At 32.0% G+C, this 19179-nt stretch overlaps 1 protein-coding gene across 2 annotated transcripts in view; it reads left to right on the forward strand.

The window, feature by feature from the left end:
* Positions 1 to 19179, forward strand: part of Adam10 (ADAM metallopeptidase domain 10) — a 135734-nt gene that overhangs the window by 77017 nt on the left and 39538 nt on the right. For both annotated transcript variants that reach the window (XR_007107010.1, XM_047539059.1), the window contains exons 5-8: positions 70 to 170; positions 11786 to 11935; positions 14633 to 14725; positions 17180 to 17363. Coding sequence is in view for 1 of the 2 variants with exons in the window: in XM_047539059.1 (XP_047395015.1) it covers positions 70 to 170; positions 11786 to 11935; positions 14633 to 14725; positions 17180 to 17363 (528 nt within the window). In the remaining variant the exon portion in view is untranslated. The remainder of the gene's footprint in view (positions 1 to 69; positions 171 to 11785; positions 11936 to 14632; positions 14726 to 17179; positions 17364 to 19179) is intronic.

Below are 19179 nucleotides of genomic sequence, written 5' to 3' on the forward strand. Positions count from 1 at the left end.
TTTCACTTCTAAGATAATTGAATATATTTAAACAGGTCATAGTAACAATATTTCTTCTTTGTATTTTAGATTATCCCCATAAGTATGGCCCACAGGGGGGCTGTGCAGATCATTCAGTATTTGAAAGAATGAAGAAATACCAGATGACTGGTGTAGAGGAAGTAACGCAGGTAAGGATTTTAATACTAGTTTGTATTTAAGAAATAAAAATGAACTTGGTCATGTGTTTCTTCATTTAAGAATGTATATTTTAGGCTTTCTGAAAGATTTGTTCCAATCTTCACCATATAAGTGATGAAGCATGTTTTTTAATTTTTGAAGAGGTCAGGTAACTTAGCGATAGTAAAGAGGTAGTGCTGAGATTTAAAAACAATTCTCTGTGACTCAAAAAACATTATATTCCATGTCCAAAATATGTTCTTACATGTTTTATCATAATTTTTTTAAAAGTTGAATCTGAACTTGTATTTTATGTAAATGTAGGCATTTGTATTTGCATTAAAATTAGAGTAACCTATGTGCCCTGATTTGCCTATGAGAACATTGAAAGTCCTGTGTTCCTAGACAAAACAGAATGGTTGTTCACTTTTATACGAATCTCAGTGCTTTTCATATTTTAATTTTAAGGTTTTTGTTTTGTTTTGTTTTTATTTATTTATTGTCATTTGAGTGTTTTTTTAATTTTTAATTTTGGTCCTTTTTGTTTATTATTTTTGGTCTTTCATAGTGATAGTTTGTAATTATCAAAGTACAAGTTGAAAATATAAAAACTTTTTCTTTTATGATGAAGCACCATATGTTTTGGACATTTTTTCTAAAAGTGGTAGTGTAGAATAATGTTTCTTGAGCTATGTGGATTTATATTCATATCTATTTCTTGATCTGCAAAATGGCATATGCAACTGTTTTAGATGAATTGTTAGAATATTACATGAGATTTTATTCTGCATTCATCGAACAGATATACCATATGTCATAGAGTGTAGTAAATTCTAGGAATATGAGAAAAGTAAAAAACTGTTTTCCAGAAGCTTATAATTTAATTAGAGATACAAAGAAACACCTGAGTATAGTAAGAGACATAAAAGAATTAAGTACAGGATAATGTTCCACACATAAGAGGAATAGGTAACTTAGTTTTGGGTATATTTGAGGGCGTTAGTCAGAAGCTAATAGAATAAGCAGGAGTTGGTTTAACTCTGAGGAGATGAAAGAATATTTCAGGCAGAAGAACAGTAAATGAGAAAGGCCAGAGAGGCAGAAAGATTAGTTAACGAATCTTTAACTTAGGGGGAGAATCCAAGACTAGAGTTTAAGAAATTAATTAGAAATTGTTTAAGTTACTCAATTGATAGTGACTTGTGCTAAGGTATCAGTAATATGGAAAGAAGACTCAGGAGAGTTCAGCAGAATGACTTGATATAACATTAATATACAAAAGTAGACTGCATTTATTTATATCAGCAGTAGACTACCAGGAATATAATGAATGAGTAGATACATTAATAGTAATATCATGTATTGCTGAATAAATGTAAAAAAGAATTATAAGATGTATATAAGGAAAATCATAAAACTTTATAAGAAATATTAAGATTAGTTTTAAATAAATGCAGGAATTTACCATGTTAATAGAAAATATTGAATATCATAAAACTGTTCATTCTTCCCATACTGATTTGTAGACTCAATGTAAGTATGATATAAATCACAACAGGATTATTCACAGCAATTTGTGAATCTAAAACATTACATGGAAAAGTAAGTACTGAGAAGAAGTAGGGGCCCATGTAAAGATAGTGAGCAGGAAAGAGGGTTTTGCTGTAGCAGATATTAAGGCTTATTATGGTAATTAAAGTGTGTGATATTAGAGATTAGCAAAGTGACTAGAACAAAATTGAGGGCTCAAAAACATATCCATATATGTATTAAACTTTGTTATGTTGTAGAGATATATCAAATTAGTTAGGAAATGTAGAAAGCAATTTGAGTGGAGCCAGAAAAAGATTTTTATTCTTTTGGAAAAAGGTGAAATTGACCCTCTATTTCACGTCATATTTAAAAACAAAAGTCCAGAGGGATTAAAGCATTGAATGTCTAAAATGAAAACTTTGAGACTCTTAAGAGTGCAGATTTCCCTTTCCAGCTATGATAAGAGTATCTGGCATCCAGCTGGGCCTCCTGTGATATTACTACTAGAAAACTGAACAAAATGCAGTGTGTGTAATAGTTGTTTTCATACAGGCAATGCAGGTTTGAGTTCTTTGAAAATTTATCTGAATATTAAACTGTGCCTGCACAGGGTGAGATTCTATGAGGAAACTACTAAAAAAAGTACTGGGAAATCTGAACAGTTATCAAAAATTACACTTGGAGGAGATCCTAAGCCATGAAAGGCTTAGGATCTAAAGTAAAGACTACTTCAGGCCTGCCTTAACTGAACAGAAAAATAAGCCTAAAAAAATCAGGGTTATTTTTAAATCAATTAACTGCCTGTCAGGGGAAAAGAAAGCTCAATAATGGTTCTTACAGGAACACAGTAAATCCAGATACTCAATGATGTATCATTCACAACATCACAGCATTCAGAGAACATTCCAGTTGACTAGAAACTAAAAAATGTGATCCATAAATAGGAGAAAATCCACTCGGATAGAAATGGAATAAAAAATTATAGGGCTGGGGAGATAGCTCAGTCGGTAGAGTGCTTGCCTTCCAAGCACAAGGCCCTGGGATCGATCCCCAGCACCGCCAAAAAAAAAATTATAGGCATTAGCAGACAAGGACTTTGCAACAAATAATATTAATATGTCCAAAGAATTAAAGTCATTAACACAAAAAAGGAGAGAATAGAAATTATTGATTTTTTTTTTTTTCCCTTTGATAGTGCTAGGGATTGAACCCAGAGGGCTTTGTGCATACTGGACAAGTGCCCTACCACCAAGCAATATCCTGAGCCTTTAGAAATTATGTAAAGAATCAAATAGAACTTTCAGAACTAAAAGTACATTATCTGAAGTGAAAATTTTAATGGTTAGGCTTAAAAGAAATTAATTAGCATAGAGGTCAACAAGAGTACACTTGATGGAAGGGCAGTGAAACAATAGAAATGACTCAGATGTAAGAACAGATAGAAAATAATTGGAATCCAAGATGCAGAAAAAAAATATTTAAAAAAATTAATGTCTCCAAATTTTTCATATATGAAGAAAAATTTCAACCCATGGTCCAAGAAGCTCAGTTAAACTCAAACAAGATAAACACAAAGACATGTGAGGGTATATTCTAATTAAATTATTGGAAACATCTGAAAATGAGAAGAATCATAAAAGTAGCTAGAGTTAAATGCATTTACATGTGGGGAAGAAATAAATATAATTATGGACCTCTTCACAAAGTGTAAGCCAGAAAAGACAGAATGACATCTTCAAAGTTTGAAAGAAAACCTCTTATTCTGTATTCTGTGAAAATAAATGTCAAAAGTAAGGGTAACAGCTTTTTCAGCTGGGAACAGTGTTGCAAATCTTTAATCCCAGCTACTCAGGAGGCTGAGAAGGAAGGTTCCCTTGAGTTAACAGTTCAAGGCCTATGTAACAATAACAATAATGACAACAACAACAAACTTTTTAGGCAAACAAAACCTGAGAGAATTTTTCTGTAAGAGATCTATACTTTAAGAAATGTTAAAGGATATTTTTCAGGTAGGAAAAGGATACCACATGGAAATTCAGTCCTAAACAAAGGAGTGAAGAGGATAAAATAATAAATATGTAGTTAAATATAGAGGCCATTTTTCCTCATATAAAAATTTCTTCAAGCTATTATAACAATATAATGACAGTTTAAGAATTAGGATTTATGGTAATAGCACAAAGGACAAGAGAAAGAAAAATTGTGTTTTTCTTATAAAAATATACATGAAGTGGTATTGTAAACCCTACAGCAGGGCTCAGCAAACTACAGCCTATGGGGTAGGGGTTTGTTTTTATAAATAAAGTTTTATTGGAACACAACTATACCCATTCATCAATGCCTTGTCTGTGGGTGCTTTTGGACTGCAGTAGCAGAGTAGAATAGTTGTGATAGAGACCATATGATCTGTTGTCTAAGTATTTACTGTCAAATGTTTAATAAAATGTTTGCAGAAATATTGTCTCCTCTTGAGCAGCCACTGAAAAAAGAACAGGGGTATGTAGTTAACAGGTGAACAAGAAAATTAAGTGTACTTAAAAGTATTCAGTATTCAGGTAGGAAAAGAGACACAGAGGAGCAAAGAACAGAAAAGACAAATAAAACAAACTTGAATACCAAATTGGTAATCTTAAATCTCACCATATCAATGATTTCATTAAATATAAATGGACTAAATATATTAATTAAAAGTCGAGATGGTTAATTTAAAAAACAAGCTCAAATCTGTCTAAAAGAAATGCTATTAAAATGTAAAGGCAGAGAGTTGGAAAGTAAAAGGATGGCAAAGCATAGCACACAAGCATTAATCATAAATGTTAGGGTGATCATATTAATATCAAACTATATTTCAACTCACAAACTATCATTAGAGACAAAGAAGGACATTCATAATGATGAAAGTGTCACTTTACTAAGAAGAAATAACGGTTCTAAATGTTAGTTAATACTGTAGTTAGTGATAGAGCTATAAAATATGAAGAAAAAACTGAAAGAAATGGAAAATCTCACAAATTGTTAAGATCACACTCATTTCTGAGTAGACAGGTGTATAGATTTGTACAACAAATAAATAGTATAAGAACACTTGAACATTCCTAGAATTCTACCACACAATAGCAGAATGCACATTCTTATTTGCTGAATTATACCAGGTCATAATGTAAATCTTGATAAATTTGAAAGGATTGAAATGATGTAAAGTAGTTCCTTAGGTCTCAAGGGAATTAAATTAGAAATCTGCCACAAAAAATCTGGAAAATCCCCAAATGTTTGGAAATTAAATTACATACTTCTAAATAATGTAAATCACAAAATAATATTTGTGAGATTTAATCAAAGTAGTGCTTACAAGAGATACAAGCTTTAAAAGATCATATTAGAAGAGTTAGAAATCAGTCGTATAAGCATCCATCTATCCTTATGGAAGTGCAAATTAAACCCTAATTAAGTAGAAGGAAGAAAGCAACAGGAAAACAGTTATGAAAGAGGTACAAGACAAGTAAAGTCCGTTGAAAAGATTAATAAACTTGAAAAACTTCTAGCTAGTTTAATCAAGAAATGAAGAGAAATAGGACTGTGGATATGGTTAAAAAAAATAAAGAGAATACAGAAATTATCAATATCAGGGCTGAAAGATGGTGTAATATTGTAGATATTAATAGTTTTAGTGCGTATTTTGAATATCTTGAGCCAATAAATTCAGTGATATCAATTCAGTGGATAAATTTCCTTTTTTAAAGATACAAATTCAGAAAATAGCACAAACAATAGAATATGTGTATGTATGAATGAAATTAAATTACTACTTTTCTATGAAAAACTTTAAACCCACATATAACTTTACTGTTGAACTTCAAATATTGAAAAAGAAATAATACCTATCTTACATAAAGTCCTTAAGAAAATAAAGGGGAGACCACATATTTTATGAGCCAACAACATTAGTTTAATAATAGACAAAGATTTTACAAGGAAACTAAACTATAATATCATTAATCATTAATATAGATGTAAAATATCCTTAAAATATTAGCAAGTGAAATCCAGTGGTATAATGCATTATGGTTAAATGAGGTTTAAAGCAGAAATGCAAGATTGAATATTAGAAAAGCAATCAATGTAACCCTATCATGTTAATGTAATAAAGGAGGAAACCCCAATAATTATCTAGGTAGACTAATAACAAAGCATTTTTTAAGTTTCAACAACCAACCAAACTTGTCAAATTTAGAATGGAAGGAAATTTCCTCAGACTGTTAAGAACTTCTAGAAAAACCCTATAGTTGTCACAATATTTAATAGTGAATTAACCAAATCCTTTTCTTCCAAGACCAGGAACAAAGAAAGGATGCCATTTTCACTTTTTCCAGCATTGTATCCCAAGTCTGAGTCAGCATAATAAGGCAAAAAAGAAAAAAAGAAATGAAAGGCATTTAAAAGAAGTAATAAACTGCCTTTATTCACAGGTAACATAAGAGTATACCTAGAAAATTTGGAGGAATTGTGGAGAAGTTACTGGAATTAATAAGAAATTTACCAAGGACATAGGATATAAAGTCAATATTCAAAAATCAACTGCATTATATACACTTAAAATAAACATTTAGAAAATGAAAAAAATTTTTTGATAGTTCTTTAGTTATAGATGGACACAGTCCCTTTATTTTATTTGTTTATTTTTATGTGATACGGAGGATCAAACCCAGTGCCTCACACATGCTAGGCAAGCACTCTACCTCTGAGCTACAACCCCAGCCCCTAGAAATGAAGAATTTAAAAATCTAAAATATAAAATACTTAGAATAAACTTAAGAAAATATGTACAATATGTATACATGAAAAAAACTGCAAAACATTATACTAGGAAATATTAAGGATCTAAATAAATGGAGATATATGATAAATATATGTGTTCATAGCAGGAAGACTCAATATGTGCATGTCAGTTTTCCCCAAACTGTTATGTAGATTCAGTGTACTCTCTATAACAAATTCCAGCAATGCTTTGTCTGGTAATTGACAAACTGATTTTAAAAATTGTAATGTGAAGGACTTAGAATAGCCATAACAATGGAGGAAATAAAAAACAAAACAGTTCAATTCCCAGCACCAAAAACCAAACCAAACCAAACCAAACCTTGGAGTGCTTACAGTGTGTGATTATAAGTCTTACTATAAAGTGACAGTAATCAAAATAGTGTCATATTGATCTAGAGTAAACATATGTACATCAGTGGAACAGAATAGAGTGTCCATATGGTTAGTTGATTTCTGCAGGGTGATGGTGGTGGTGCTTGAGGATTGAACCCAGGGATGCCCAATCTCTGAAATGCACCTGCAGCTCTTTTTATTTTAAGAGAGCACCTTGCTACATTGCCCAAGTTGGACTCAAACTTATGATCCTCCTGCCTCAGCCTCCTGAGTTGCTGGGAATACAGGTGTGCACCACACATGTGACTGGCCAGTTGATTTTTGCAAAAGTCCCAAGGTGATTTAAAGGAGGAAAGAAAAGTCTTTCAACAAATGGTACTAGAACAATTGAATAGCCATATAAAAAAATTGAGCCTCACCTACACTTTACACCTTATATAAAAAATGAACTCAAAATGATTAATAGACCTACATGATAAAACTAAAACTTACAGGGGAAAGCACAGGAGACATTTTTGTGACTTTGGGATAGATAATTTCATAGGGCACAAAACTGCCCTACCAAAAATGTGTGAAGTGGACCTTATCAAGATTAAAAACTTCCACTTCAAAAGATGCTGTTAAGAAAATGTAAAAACAAGTCACAGACTGTGAGAAAATGTTCACAGTTTGTTTACCTGATAAATGACTTCTCATCAGAATATGTAACAAACTCTTACAGTTGTCAAAAATGCAGAAATCTTAGTTAAAAAGTAGATGAAACATTTCGAAAGTTACCTCAAAAAATAAGACATTAAAAGTATTTTGAATTTTGAGGTAAAGAAACTCTTTGAATAAGACATCAAATCTTTGACTATAAAAAGATACATTTCATTATGTAAAAAACCTAAAAACATCTTAAAATGAAAACAAGTTTTGAACTTTGAGAAATATTCATAATACATAAAGTTAATAAAGCCTTGCTTTTTAAAAAGAGTGGTATTCCTTTTGCTTAGAACAACTAATAAAGATCAATTGGGCTTCAAAATACAAATATTAAAAAGTATATGTTTTTATATGTATTTTATATTTATATGTGTGTCTGCATGTATGTGTATTTGGGTGTATCTATTTGGAAGCATTGGAAAGGTGTGTCTTCAGGTTCCTGAAGAGATAGCTGAGACACTGAGAAGAGATGAGTAGAACTATCCAGATTCATGAGGCTAAGGATAAAACTAATTTAGGGCCTGTTCCGAAGAGCTTTAGGTTGGGGACTTGAAAGGATACTCCTCAGAGTAAAGGTAAATCAGAAGTTGTCCAACTATTCTTTACAGGAATTAAAGTTTTATATCACAAATTGTTAGGGACTAATGGCAAGAAAAAAAAATCTGTACATGTTCAGTACAGATGTATTTTTTTCTTTGAATATTTTTGATTGGTTGTTGGTTGAATTCACTAATGCAGAACCCATAGATACAGATGACTGACTGTACATTGTCTGGCACTTGGTTCAAAAAAAAAAAACACAAAAAACAGCATGTAAACCAACAAAACAACTTGATGGAATAACGAGAATCACAGACAAAGGAAACAGATAAAGAAATTATCAGACATAGACTTTAATATGTTTAAGTACTTAAAGACAGAATTTTAAATTTCAGCAGAAAATTGCAAATGAACTAAAGAACTTGATGGAATTTTAGAATTGAAAAATAGAACAAAAATTAATTTGATGGTCTTACATCTGGATAGTAAATCATAAGAAAATAGTGCAAACTATTAAGAAACAGAAGGATGGGAAATACAGAAAAAGACATGAAAGACACAGATGATGTAATAGGAAGGTGTAACATGTATAATTGTTGTCTCAAGGAGAAAAATGGAGAGTCAAATAAGAACAGATAATGGCTGAGAATTTCCAAAATGTGACAAAGGGACATCAAGCAATAAATTTAGTAAGACCTATAATTATCCAGGGTAAATACTTCATATTACTAAACACCACTGTAGCCCATTATTAGCAGTCTGGAGTCCAAAGATATGCTCTTTAAAGCAACCAGTGGGAAAAAAAAGTCCGTTCATCTTCAGAGATACAACAGTAGAAATGGCAGTTCATTTCTATTGGAAACACTTGGAACCTGAAGACAATAGAAATGTGCAGACATAGAGTAATTGCCGTCCTAGAATGCTGTAAACACTGAAAATGGGTAAATAAAATACTTTCTAAATTGAGAGTATTACAAAAACACACTGAATTGTTCTTTTCCAGTGAAAAGATTATAGGCTCAGATGATAACTTAAGCAGGATGTAGGATTGAATGAAGAATAAAACAGTGGATAATTCTAAGTGAATATTTATTATATACTCCAAAGAATTAATAATAGAGATTTATAGGACTGTATGTACCCGTACATTGTGTATATGTACATAGAGGGAGACAAATTGGGAGGGAGGAAAATGTAATTAATGTGTTCTGAAGTTATTGCATTTTCTGTGAGTAGGTAAAGGTTCTAATTCATATTTGATTTGATAAGTCGAGGACTATATTATATCTAGGGTTATGTCTAAAAATGTTAGTAAACTGTATAACTAAAAAGCTAATTAAAAAACTGGATTTCTGTGATGCATGCCTGTAGTCCCAACTATTCTGGAGACTGAGGCAGGGGGAGCATTTGAGCCCATAAGTTCAACACTAAATGGTCAACAAAGAAAGATTGTTTCAAAATGAAAAACTGGTAAAGGGGAATGGCTAGAATAATAAAATCCAAAAATCCAGAAGATGACACAGGAAAGAAAGAATAATATATGAGACAGAAAAGACAAATAGAAAATAAATAATAAAATTGTTTTATACCCAGTGATATCAGTAATTATATTAAAAGGACATTGGAGTAAATATGCCAATTAAAAAATAATGATCATCAACTTCATTTAACTAAAAAACAACATCAGGGAATGGTGGTGAATGCCTGTAATCCCAGAGAATCAGGAGGCTGAGGCAGAAGGACCACAGGTTTGAAGCCAGCCTCAGCAATTTAGCAAGACCCTAAGCAATTTAGTGGGACCCTGCCTCAGAATAAAAAATAAGAAAGACAAAAGGGCTGGATATGTAACTCAGTGGTAAAGTGCCCCCGGATTTAATTCCCAGTACCAAAAAGCAAACAAAAAACACAAACACAAACTACATAAACTGTTTTACAGATGCTTTTCCTAAAATATAAGAATCCAGAATGGTTGAAAGTAAAAGATGTACAAGATATAAAATTTGAAAACTCCAATAAAAATTGTATCTGTTAATATCAAACAATAGATTTTAGGCAAACATGTATTACTAAAATAGATATGTTGTAATGATAAGAGGCTCAATTCCCCATGATGTTATACTAGTCTTAAATTTGTACATAATTCTATAATTTCAAAGTATGTAAAGCAAAAATTAACAAAACTGAAAAAAAGCAACAGAAAAAACCATAAGATGGGAGACTTTAATATATCCTCTTATTAATGAAGAGAGTAGTCAGACAAATAAAGCCCAGTAAAGGTATGGAAGATATGAACCACTTGATTAAACAACTTGACCACTTTTCTGTTAATTTCTCTGCTTAGAAGTCTACTTCACATTTAAGACTGACTTCTTAATTTAAATCTTTTCTTTAAAAAATATTTTCACATTAAAGCAATCAGGATTATTTTTCTGGAGTAGAAAATTTTGCTTATATTACTTCAACAGTAGATAAGTTTAACATATAACTCCTTTTTGTATAGACTAATATTGTAAATATGAACTGCATACACAAATATGTGTACTTGAAGTTCTCAATATTTTAATAATTGTCAAACTGTACAGACTAGAACTTTGATACCACATAAATGAAAATCTTGAGCAAAGTAGTGTGAAAGATATGCTGAGAGGCATTTTCCTAAAATGCTGTACTATTTAGAACTGTAGTAACTAGTTTTTCCTGAGTATTGGTACTCATGTATAATGTGAGTTTAAAACAAGTATTGTATGTATTTATTGTGTATATTATATAGATATAGCACAATATTATGGAATAAACATGGGTAATAAAATGGTTTTTATGGTAAAGTAAATTAATATGTTCATCATCTCACATAGTTATCCCCCTTTTTGTATATTATAAGATTTTAACTTTGTATATGTTCACAGGGAATTGTCAAGGGAGAAGAAAGGTATAAAATGTGAGTGTAAATTTGGAATTTTGGCTTAGAATTTAATCTAGGTCCTATATGGCTATATTATAAAAATTCACCTAAAATTTTGTTTTTAGATGACAAATGTTTGAGTGTTTGAATTCAATAGTAGTGGTGATTGTTTAAAAAAAATACTGTCTACTATTTCCTGCCAGGACTGGGGATATAGCTTTGTAGTTAAGTACCCCTGGGTTCAGTTCCCAGTGTTCCTCCAAAAAAGGTAAAAGAATTGCTTGAATAAATAATATATCATCTGTATGGGAAATATTATATAACCAAAAGTGATATTAATGAGCACTTTTAAAAAAATTGATATATAATATTTGAAGATATTTTGGGGGTAAGATTTATAATTTGATACATATATACTATATTTAATGATCAGAGTGCTTAATTAACTTTTCCATATCCTCAAATATTATCATTTCTGTGTTTTGGGAACCCTCAGACTCATCTCCATAGCTATTTTGAAAATGTATACTTATTTGTTGTAGGCTTTCATTGCCCTACTGTGCCATACACCACCAGAACTACTTCCCCTTCTGTGTTTTGGTACCCATTTTACTACCCTCTCACATTCCTCTTTCCCTTCCTAGCCTCTAGTGGCCTCTGTTTTTAATGGCATTGGAAATACCTTTGGTGTTACGTATAACACATAAAATGGATAAATTATTTAATATATGTTATTAACTATGTTATAGTAGTGAAGCATGTTGATGATCAGAAATGACTGTTTTTGACATTTAGATACCTCTAGAAGAGCATGCTGCTAATGGTCCAGAACTCCTGAGGAAAAAACGTACAACTTCTGCTGAAAGAAATACTTGTCAGCTTTATATTCAAACTGATCATCTTTTCTTTAAATATTATGGAACACGAGAAGCTGTGATTGCCCAGGTATTTATTATTATGCACTATCTTAGGAGTTCCCATATTTTTTATTAAAGCTATATTTTCTTTTAAAAACTAAAGTTAATGAGCATTTATCTCTTGACAAAAAGAGTATGTATTTTCGTTGTGATGTGTTGAAATATGTGAGATAAATGCAGAAATAATTGAAAGCCCAATTAGGATATTTTACTGTCATTTGGGAGAGTTATAAGAAAATGATTTCCAAAGGATATGACCTTGAAGCTTTGGTGTTTCCCGCCCCCCTCCATTTGGAGGTGGGGCAGTACTAAGGATTAAATCCAAGGCCAGCCTCCTCTATGCTAGAAAAACATAAAGCTCACCTTTAAAAACAGAGTTCAGTTTTCATATATGTTCTTAAAGGAGAGAAAGAAGAGAAATCTGTCTAGTCAAAAATATAATTTCTTGCTGGGCGTGGTGGTGCACACCAGTAATCCCAGTGGCTTGGGAGACTGAGGCAGGAGGATTGCGAGTTCAAAGCGAGCCTCAGCAAAAGCAGGGCACTGAGCAACTCAGTGAAACCTTTTCTCTAAATAAAATACAAAAGAGGGCTGGGGATGTGGCTCAGTTGTGGAGTGCCCCTGAGTTCAATCTCTGGTACCCCACCCTCCAAATAAAGAAATATAATTTCTCTTCTATATTTGAGGATTTATTGTATTTAGAATTATTTAATTCAAATTATTATTTACACTTGTGTCTTCTCAGTTCATTTGCATTTGGGTCTTCTCAGTCCTTCTCAGTATGAAAGCGTACATTTTTTGAGGGTATCCTTCATAATGTTCTTTGTGTCAAAGATACCCAGTGAGAGTCTGAACATGTTTTTGACTCAAAGAATTTGAGACTGATAGTATGGAGGTACCACTAATATAAATGAGTTTATCGTGGTGGTAGAAATGAACTTATTTTTAGACGTGTAAAAGCATGTGATATTCCCTTACAGTATTGAAAATGTGGGACTGGAACTTGGAGAAGGTTGGCCTAGAATTTTCTGCATGGAATTGAAGAGTACAAAAGAGATAGTTGAAATGTGGGGAGAGTTGGGAGATATAGTGAATAGGATGAGAAAGAAAAACTAGTGAGGAAAAACACAAAAAGGAAGTAGGAGATTAATTAGGATCAGTCAAGGAACAAACAAAACCTTCAAAGCAAGATGCGTAACTAATTGTATCATTGTCAAGACATCAAAGAGAATGCTTTCAAAAGGTAGTTGGTCTTTAGTTGCTAGATTACTGTGAGTTGGCTGAGGCATTGAGTTTTAAGAAATGTGAAAAATTTTAAAAATGTGGTAGCTTAGAAATAACATGGAATTTGGGGAGTTATGGGAAATATGAAATATAAGAGCCAGTTGGTAGGAAGAGGAAAATGATTCAGTGTGGAAATAATATAAAAGACATATTGATGCTCTTGAATATCAACAATGCCTTTGAAGAAAAATGTGTTCTTGAATGTCCAGTAAGAATTAAGATAAAGAATAAAGAAAATTACCCTTTAAGAAAGAGTTACTCTGAAGAATGTGGAGATGAATAAAGATAATTTAAAGATAAAGACAAGGGCAAGTTAAGTGAAGTGTGAGGTATAATCATCTCTGGAGAAATGTTTGAACCACCATTGTTGGGAATGGAGTAGAAATAATGAAAATTGGCTAAGCATTAATTGGCCAGCCAGCTGTAGTTAGCATGAATTTATAATGGATCCTATCAGAACTGTTAAATGTTTCATTAGCAATGTTTGGCAGCTTGGACTATTGAAACTTTTATTATTAATGCTTTTACTTTGATCATCGTGTATTGTTTCTTCAAAAATAATTTTGAGGGCTGAAGATGTGGCTCAGTGGTAGAGTGTCTGCTTGGCATGGTGCCCTGGGTTCCATCCCCAGCACTACACAAACACACACACACACACACACACACACACACACACACACGCATTTACACATAAAATGTCGGCAAGATTGTTTTTGTAAATGAAGTTGGGAAGGTTGTGTACGGAGTGGTTTAGAAGCCAGAGAGTTTAGTTGGAGTCAGCTATAGAAATGCCTTTTGGGTCCTGTTGCTGTGTTTATCCCCTTTTTAGAATTTAGCAAAATCTGATTGTATCTTTTTTATTTTTGTATTATATTCTTCCTCCACGCCCAAGAAAAACCTCAGAATTTATAGGAACCTCCTCTGTTTGCTTACAGTATATCTGCAGGATCTAAAACAGTGCTAACATATGGAAAGTGGTCAACAAAACTTATAGAATATGTATTAGTTCAGCAATAGAAGGATTAAAGGCAGGGAATGACTGAGTGTCCTGATTATTTTCAGGGAAGTTATTACAGAAAATATTTGAGCTAAGTCTTAAGGATAAGTAAGGATATTCCAGGCATTAAAGAAGCAGCATGTGAAAAGAAATGGGCATCTGACATTGAATGATGGGCACATGAAACAGTTTTTATATGACTAAAGCAAGAATATTGCCCCCCCTCCCCTTTTTTTGGCTACAAAAGAGTCTGGAAAGACACAACCTCTGTCCTCTCAGTCCTAGCTCACTAATATTTTTCTTCTTCTGTTCAATCTATGACATAGATATTTAATTTTTTTGGAATATAAGTAAGGAATTCTTGATTTTGGAAATGGAAATTAATAATTTTCTTCATATTTCATTATTGCTTCTAAAATGTTGTTTTTTCTTTTTAATTGCTAGATATCCAGTCACGTTAAAGCGATTGATACAATTTACCAGACCACAGACTTCTCTGGGATCCGTAACATCAGTTTCATGGTGAAACGCATAAGAGTAAGGAACTTCAATAGTTGAAGACATTAAAAAAGTGGAACAATAAGGACTTTGTTTACAAAAAGAAAAGTGCTTGCTTTTCACTTCATCTTGATGGATTAAATAATTTAAATTGTATCTACTGATGCCATTTATCTTTACTCTTGACCTTTATACACAGGCACACAGAGGGATACTTGGGTTTATCATTTAGGAGTTAAATCTATAGGGCCTTAATCTGAACTACCATAGAATTAAAGTTGTCCAGTTTTCCATTGGATTAATTTACCATTAAGAAAGTCCTAACCTCTCAGTAACTTACAGGTACAGTACTTGACTCTAATCCCCTTATGTTGTTTCCTAGTTTCTTAAGATTTGCCTTGTGCGGCCTTTTTCATTGTGTGTCCCATTTGGTGTTCCAGGGGAAAGGAAGGATAGATGGGAGTGTTTAAATAAAATTGAAAGTTGGAAAAACACTTAATCTTGAAAATTCACAGCTTATATGAACTTGTATCAAGTTTTGAGCAGTCCTTCGGGAAGGAAAAGCACATTTATATAAATTAATTTGAACATGAAAACTTTTTTTTTAGAAAACACATGTTGAGAAATGGTGATCCAAAGCCATAGGGTCACAGATTATTAGTTCTACTATTGTAAATGATAAATAAATATTAAATTACTGGCAAAATTGGGCTGTTTAAAAAATTTTCTGAATTTTCTAAATATATATGTATAGCTTTTAAGAGTCTGAATAGTGAATAGATATTCAGATATATATCCTGAGTGTTTTTTTTTAAATGTCAGCCTCTTACAAAAGTATTTGCCACAGGATTTCTTTATATTTATGCTATTTCTCTTAAAACATGGTTGACTATATTAAAAAAATGTATATATTAGAAAAATTTTAGTATATATATGTAGTATACTTAATAAGTTATATGTGGTTCTTTTAAAGCTTGTATATAATTCTTAAATTGAATTGTCTTAAGATGGAAATAAAGTTTGTGGATTTATATTATAAGAACTATTCATGATCAATTGCTTTCATATATTCTGAGGGAAATATAAATCTTTTAATGATAAAAATGATAAGTGGTTTAGTATTGCTGTTTAATAGACAGCAGTAAAATGTAAACATGGGAACAAATTTGGTGAAGTATATTTACCTATTTTTTGAGTAAAATGATTTTATGAAGCAATGCATGTTTTATAGATAAATTATATGGCAATTGGTTGTTTTCTGACATTAATTGAGATGAGAGCTTTAGCTTAAATCTCATTTATTCCATTTTAATACATACCCTTTTAAAATCAATTCTTTAACCTCTCCCCCGCCCCCAGGTATTGAATTAAACCAAGTGTCTCTACCACTGAGTTACATCCCCAGCCCTTTTTATTTTTTCCTTTGAAATGGGGTCTCACCAATTTGTGATCCTCCTTCTCAGCCTCACAAGTAGATGGAATTACAAACATATACTACCATTCCCACCTAGCTTTATTCTTGTATCTAATTTCATGACTTACCTGGGGAAAGCCAAATGAATAGTCAGGAGTCTTTGAAAGGAGGCAGGGGTTAATTAAGCTTTCATTTTGTAGAAGTTTAGTATTAGAACAGATTATTCTTCAGATTGTGAAAGACCTCTTTCACCAAGAGTATAGTAGCTAAGTATGAAAAGAAGGAATTTGTAGGACTAGCTTGAAATAGTGAAACAAATGGAAAAGTAGAAAGAAAACAAAATTCTTTCTCATATTCAGGAGAATAAAATTAAACTTTTGGTTAGGTGGAGTGGACTCCTGTGACTCTAGTCAAGGAGAACCAAGAAAATGATTTCCCTGCTGCACTGACAGTCTTGGTTTTAATATCTATTTTGTGTTCTAGTAATTGGCAAAAATATAGGGTTTTATTATACTTGTCACTATATGTAGGAGATTGGTACTAAATGAGACTTGCCCAGATGATTGAATTTGAGAAATCCTACATCTTTTATACCAATTTTGGAAGCAAAACTTGTTCTATTTAAATGTTCAATGTTCAGGAATCTGACGAATACTTGCACAGAAATTTAACATCTTCAAATTTTAATTCTTCTACCCTGCCTTTTTTAAAAAATATTTTTTAGTTGTTGATGTACACAATGTCTTTATTTACTTCTTTATTTTTATGTGGTGCTGAGGATTGAACACAGTGCCTCACATGTGTGAGGCAAACGCTCTAACATTGAGCCACAACCCCAGCCCCTACCTAGCTTTTTTGTTTTCTTTCATTTAAAAATTTTTGTTTTTTCTTATTTATTTATTTATTTGACTTCTATAAGGGATCTGGGTTGGGGAAACATTCCTAGCAATCTTAATTAAGGCTGGATTTCTCTCAGACTCTGAGCATATTGTCCAGGGGGGTACAGGAGGAGGTAAGCAATCTTACATTGAGTCTGCTAACATTAATTGTGTTATTTAAATTATTGTTTTGAATTTTAGATCAATACAACTGCTGATGAAAAGGACCCTACAAATCCTTTCCGTTTCCCAAATATTGGTGTAGAGAAGTTTCTGGAATTGAATTCTGAGCAGAATCATGATGACTACTGTTTAGCCTATGTCTTCACAGACCGAGACTTTGATGATGGTGTTCTTGGTCTAGCTTGGGTTGGAGCACCTTCAGGTAGGTTATCTAATTGTTTCATGACTTAATATTTGAAACACAAAGCAATTTTCAGGGAAGACTGAATTTTACAAAATGTGGGAGAAAGCGATGTCTATACAATATCTTAATTTATGCTTATAGCAGTATCTATACAATATCTTAATTTATGGGGTTAGGCAAGATTGATAAATATAATGTAAATAGCAAAATAGATGAAGCAGCTTTATTTTTTTTAAGTGATCATCAGGAAATGTCCTGACATTTGGTATATTCAGTGGATGAAGTAATTTTAGGGCAAAAATTTTTTCCACTGAAGTTAAATTTCCTTTTTCTTTAAAGAGAGGAGTTATACAGTAACACTAAGCTATGTTCCATTATCACTTTGGGTAATTGTCATGACATAATAGGATTAGCAATGGACTGGGAGCTAGGAGTCTAAGTTTATATCTGTTCTTTTAAAAAATTCAGGTAAAACACTTTGTTTCGGTTTCTTTAATTTACACTATCATTTCTTCTGTTTGAAACTTCATCTTTCTGCCTATTAGTTTTAGTATGCTTGCTGTTACCTTGTTCTTTCTAGATAACACTTCATAGCTGATTATTAGGTTGTATTCCATTATTGACCTAGTCCTTCATTTTTATTTTGCCTAATTAATCTTTGTACATCTTTATTCTATTGTATAATTTGGCTTAATTTCACTTAGTTCTGCAGATATTTCATTATTCAAAAATATGGTGGTAGGAAGGATTTTGTAGTGTTATTGTTCTGTTGGTTCTTACAGAGTAGTTACTCAGATTATGAGCTTCAGTTCTCTTCATTGACTTATTTGAGCTAGGAAAAACAGTATTGAAACTTTGAATAGTAGATTTCTTGTTTTTGAGTTTGTTTTTTACAGTTTTCTCAATTTGCTGTTTTTATTTTGTGGTGCTAAGGACGAACCCAGGGCCTCATGCATGCTAGGCATGCTGCTATAGATTTCTTTTTTTTTTCCTTTTTTTTTTTTTTTTTTTTTTTTGAGTGCATTATAGTTGTATATGATGGTGGGCTTTGTTTGTTGTTACATATTTGTACATGCACACAATATAATGATATAATTTGGCCATTATCATTTCCCAGTATTTCCCCTTTTTCTCACCTCTTCCTTGGCTCTGGTCCCTTTTCTCTATTGTACTGATCTCCCTGAGAATTTCATGAGATCCTCCCCTACTTTTCTTTTTTCCTTTCTAGCTTCTCCCTATGAGAGAAAACATGACCCTTGACTTTCTGAGTTTGACCTATTTTACTTAACATAATGATCTCAAGTTCCATCCATTTCCTTACAAATGACACAATTTCATTCTTTTTTTTTTTTTTTTATAGCTGAATTAAAGTCCATTCTGTGTATGTACTACATTTTCTTTATCCATTCATCCATTTTTGGACGTCTAGTCTGATTCCATAGTTTGGCTATTGTGAATTGTGCTGCTGTAAACTTGGGTATGCATGAACCTTATAGTATTATGATTTTCATAGTGGTTGTACTAATGTACAGTCCCACCAACAGTGTAAAAGTTTTCCTTTTAATCCACATCATTTCCAACATTTATTATTGTTTGCATTTTTAATGGCTGTAATTCTGATTGGAGTGAGGTAAAATCTCATGGTAATATTGATTTTCATTTCCCTATTGCAACTGAATATTTTTTTCATATATTCGTTGACCATTTGTATTTCTTCTTTAGAGAGGTGTCTTTTTAGTTCATTTGCCTATTTATTAATTTTTTTTTTTTTTTTTGGTGGCAAGTTGTTTTTCTTCATATATTCTGGATATTAATCTTTTTGTTTTATTTTGTT

The sequence above is a fragment of the Sciurus carolinensis genome, chromosome 2, assembly GCF_902686445.1.
Source record: "Sciurus carolinensis chromosome 2, mSciCar1.2, whole genome shotgun sequence".
NCBI classification, from domain to species: domain Eukaryota; kingdom Metazoa; phylum Chordata; class Mammalia; order Rodentia; family Sciuridae; genus Sciurus; species Sciurus carolinensis.